The sequence below is a fragment of the Sphaeroforma arctica genome, assembly GCF_001186125.1.
Source record: "Sphaeroforma arctica JP610 unplaced genomic scaffold supercont1.1557, whole genome shotgun sequence".
Classification (NCBI taxonomy): Eukaryota; class Ichthyosporea; order Ichthyophonida; genus Sphaeroforma; species Sphaeroforma arctica.
In genome coordinates, this window is record NW_014039001.1 from 1 (window position 1) to 4,781 (window position 4,781).

The 4,781-nt window shown below is 42.8% G+C and overlaps 2 protein-coding genes across 2 annotated transcripts in view; one reads left to right on the top strand and one right to left on the bottom strand.

The window, feature by feature from the left end:
- Positions 1-210: 210 nt before the first annotated feature.
- On the bottom strand, positions 211-3,919 carry SARC_11172 (hypothetical protein). Its single transcript, XM_014294745.1, has 7 exons — positions 3,698-3,919; positions 2,288-2,477; positions 1,893-1,983; positions 1,325-1,562; positions 871-934; positions 517-700; positions 211-401 (listed from the first exon to the last, which is right to left on the bottom strand). Exons 1-7 carry the CDS (start codon positions 3,822-3,824, stop codon positions 318-320), a joined length of 978 nt encoding a protein of 325 aa, XP_014150220.1. The 5' UTR covers positions 3,825-3,919; the 3' UTR covers positions 211-317.
- Positions 3,920-4,216: 297 nt separating this feature from the next.
- Positions 4,217-4,781, top strand: part of SARC_11173 (hypothetical protein) — a gene marked incomplete at its 3' end in the record, with an annotated part of 4,260 nt that continues 3,695 nt past the window's right edge. Inside the window, exons 1-2 of the mRNA XM_014294746.1 lie at positions 4,217-4,368; positions 4,541-4,579. Of these exons, the coding sequence (XP_014150221.1) occupies positions 4,252-4,368; positions 4,541-4,579 (156 nt within the window). The 5' untranslated portion in view covers positions 4,217-4,251. The remainder of the gene's footprint in view (positions 4,369-4,540; positions 4,580-4,781) is intronic.

A 4,781-nucleotide genomic window follows, 5' to 3' on the forward strand; every position in this document is an offset into this window, starting at 1 on the left:
TATAACAACACACACACACACATACACACACACACACACACACACACATATATATATATACATTCATGTATATGTTTGGGTATCAGTGAAGTGGGACCAGACATCTAGAAACTATAGACAAATATAACTGATTCATACCCGATACGATCATCCTCTAATGTTGTTAAATCGATTAATTTACCTGAAAGTACGTTGTTTATGGGGCTAGAATTGAAGTCAAAATTGTTCATCTTTATTACTATTTTTTTGCACAGCTCTCTCACAGCAATACCAGTCACTTTCGCGAAGAGGACATAGATTGCTTTCGAGCCGCCCTATCAGCTGGTCGGCTGGTCTGTCATATGGTTTCTCGGCATCCTAGCGGCCCTCTCGAGAACTCGATCGATACTACATTCTGGCAACTGGACAAATATAAGTAAAACAGAACTAAGCCTTAGCGGATTGTCATTATCTATTTGAACTACAGTGAGCTCTTTGACGCGCAATACCCACATAAAAAACAGCCTGCGTAATTACCTTGGTAAGAAAAGCCAGAACGTCGACTTTTGTCCGCTTGCTCAACAAGGATGACCTGGCATTGATGAGGATTGATGCAGATACGAACACGCACATGGAGTTGGTTCTATCTGCGATAAGCCGGTCCCAGATACGCTCGAGCGCAAATGGTGGAAACAGGCCAGCGAATCTACACCGTAACCATCTGTGAGCGGAAGTAAGTACATACTGCTATGAGATGGTATACATAAGAGTATAGTATGTGCAAAATAGGCACGATCAAGTCACGTAATTCGTCCTTGCGCACACAACGTCTACTTGAGGTTTCGATTAGGATATCTTCTTTGCATGCACGAGCTGATAAAAATACCATACCCTGCGGCAAATTCGTCATAGCGCACTTCCAGTCCTAACAGGCGAGCATGTATCTGCGGATCAGCTGTAGAGCACAACGAGCGTATTGAAATAGTGTTGAGAAGACAGTGGAAAACACAAGAATATGTATATGGAAATGCGCAGTGGAACATACACATGGGAGAACGAAAAGCGCATACGAATTCATCGTGTATGGGGGACAGATGAAAGATGATTGAAGATAGATAAATTTCGTTACAAAACTATAGACTGTAGGAAAAGCTACAAACATCATACGCGAGGCATCAGAGACAACACGTGACAGTAGAGTAAGTGCATGGCATATTTACTACCAAAAAAAAAGGGCCGAATACTACACTTTAACACCCCGGAATGAAGTCTGAACGAGCCAGAACATGGGTCGATGACTGACAAGAGCATGTCGGAAGCCAATGTGTACCATTTATATGCATACCATGCTTTACGATAGAGGCCAAACTTTCGAGGAGCGGGCGCAGAGCTTCATCGATCCGAGAACGCAAGCGAATGAAGTAGACGTCGGCGGAAACCAGCCGTTCTTTGGACTGCAATATTAGCTCGTTGATCGTTAGGAAGCGTAGACATAGCCAGTATGCGTCAACATCACTGTCGCATATCTCGAGGAAGTTCGATGCTATCAAGGTCGCATGTTCTAGCTCTGCAGTGTGGCGGGACTGGAATGAGAGAGAGAGAGAGAGAGGAGGAAGTGTGTGTGTGTGAGAGAGATATATATTAAATCATACTCAGCTCAAAGTCAGACTGCCATGGCAGGTATACAGTGGCCAGAAAATTGGTACATCCTGTCGAAATACACAATATTGTATTTTGTAGTCAAATCAATAATCGTAGCAACAATCACACGATGTCGGCTGCTGTTCGTAGTTGTGGGTGCAACACATGGTTGACAATATAACAAAAGCCACCTTATCAACGCACTACATCGAGGTGATACCGTTTCTAATTGCTTCATCGTTTACATCGAAGTCTTATTCCGGATCACTTACAATCACTCCGAGGCGGCCATCGTTCTTGGTTGTGAGCAAACACATGGCTGTCAGCAGTGCAGGGGTCAGCTCCGTCGAGGCGCCGGGAGCACTGTAAAGATGAGACGGGTTAATAGTGCTTGTCAGTTAACACTTGCGAGACGGCTGTAGAAAGCTCTCGCTGCGAAAGTATCCACTGGTTACGGTTACCAACACATTAAATGAAAATAGATTTCATTTTGGAGTCATTACAGAAGGACGCAGCATATTAAAAATCCTCTATAAAAATAGGTGTGTGATCTGTAATCTATGGCCATCGCCTGTCCATACCCAGTGATGTTATAGGCGAGTTGTGGTGCACCACTTTCAGACAGTGCGTAACACAGTGCACTATACCGTACACTAGGGGAACATACCCCAGTTGTTGGCCATTTAGAATACAAACCAAGCGATGCATGGATTCAAACTGTTCGTAGCGCTGACACTCGGAGAATTGCCAGTCCACCTTGCAGTGCGGCAGTAGATCCAGCAGAAGCTTCCACACGAGCATGCGGTAGATACTGGGGATACCATACTGCTGCACCAACAGGGAGAACTGGCTTGGATCTGCACGCGCAATACATACGTGACGGAGAGATTATAGGATTCAGACTGGGCATATATGCGTGCAAAATAATGTGGCTTGTTTTGCGAACTAAACCCGCAACAAATTTATGGGAGACTTCGTATATGTACAATTATTTTAATCTCAATCCGGTCTGGAGGTCTGGAAGCATGTAGAATCGGCTAAGATCTCCGCATAAGATATACCATGCCCGGATCTTACTGTAGTTCGTATTTGTTACTAACAGCGCACAGCACCGTAATAGTTGCTTGGAGGCATTTATATGATTTTCATTCGCTGTACTATCTGTTAACTATAGAGAGATTTAGATTACTGATCTATGCAAGGTCGAATAGCGGCCTACATATGAGTAATTGAAAAACCACTGCAGTGCACTACGTGAGGGTATGTCATATCGGACTAGCTTGACGCACGTGAAATTAATAGATTGGCAATAAGTCAGGCATAAAAAAACTATGTAGGTTTCGAATTGCTGGTACACTAAGGAGGACACTTCATTTGATGAAATAGCCCACGTGCTCGTTGTATATATAGAAATTGAGATATAAGGTTGTGTATTCTTCAGCGATTCAGCTTCCCAGGGAAATAGTAAACAAAGAGGCCTACTGATATATCTAATGAAAATGAAGCCTCCTTGCTTTTTCGCGATGATATAGGGACAGCGTGACAGACCATCGTCTGGTAGAAGACTATATCAACCCACACGCCTGGGAGACTTTTTCAGACTCATTGAAAGTGGGGGCGATATTTACCATCAATGGGACCCGAACGTAATCTGAGTCTCACGAGTGCACTATACGAACCTTCTTATGCCTTCATTCAACACTATCCGCTGTGTTATTTCAAGCACAAACCCGGTTCTCGACAAACGAGTGCAGCTAAAGGTGACATAGAACTCATAATCAGCTGTGCGACATTTGGTCCCAAGATATACCGCTCATTTATATCTACCCACTACTTGTTGTACAAAACAGCAGCGTCAATCCTAAGAGTAGATAAACAGAAAACAATCTAGCTCCAAACTAGTATACAGCCAAAAGCCGTGCACGCAAGTCCGGAGCACCAAAATAGTTCTCAACTTTGTCTTTTCAGTCTCACGCCCATGAGCGTAAACGATTCAAATACACATATACTCATATATGATAAGAAATTTTCTGCTTAGCGTGTAGCGTGGCAATGCAGACGATTGTCAAGAACATACCGATAGTATCATGCGATAGTATCAGCTCCAACGAATCCTTCACTTGTACGCTAGTAACCCCCAGAGATTGGAGATAGCCTGATCGGAAGTTCTGTGCACGTGTCAAAGCCGACGCATTAATCGCCATCTTTATCTACATAGTTATTATACTGTCTGCGCATACTTTAGATACGATTGATGCGTATGATATGCGTGTTGATGCGTGTGCAGTGCTATTGGAATGTGTGTCAAGTGTTTCTACAGGTTTGCCGCGTCTTTTGTATGTGGAATAGTACCATCATTTTAAATACATACAATTGGTCGGATTTGTATTTGGTCATTGATTTTTTTAAGTTTTTTTGTTTTGGGGACCCCTGTAAAACTGGTGTAGTCATCTGTCTGTATAATTAGATCAAACAACACTGTGACTGCGTCTGCACAGTCACTTTCACAAAATTGTTCAACTTTCAGAAGTGTTTGTATTTTTAGGTCTCGCTTTTTGGATAAATATACAAATGAATAATATTTTTTGTTATACAGGCGCGAGTCAGTAGCGAGCTGATCAGTTCAGTAAAATGGCGTGTCCTATGAACATGACTGACGCGGAGTACCGTGAGCTGCAGATAGCAGCTGTTTCCCACAATAACGGCACCACATACGCTGAAGTTCAGCTGCAAGCTATCGCCACTTACGTATGTGAGATGCAAACAGAGCACGAGCTTAGGATTCTATTTTTGTCTGCGCTGAACACAATACATGTTTTTTTTTTACAGTGGCCAGTGGTATACGATGCAAATACCGTGGCGTATCTGTAAAGTGTAGCCACTTATTAATAAATTCTCTCTCTGTCATCTGTATGGACAGTATGTATCCGTTTTCAGGAGTCGAAGTCGCTGTCCTGAGGTACGGAACACCACTACCATAACCCACACACACTTTTCGATCGCGAAGATATCTTACTAGCACAGAGTGGTTACTCGCTGAAAAAAAATGAGTTCATGGCTTCACATATTTATATCTACATACGCATAAACGCTCGTATAGAGTTTTCGAACATGTATGCACACCCACATACAAACACACAGAAAACCAATATATATATATA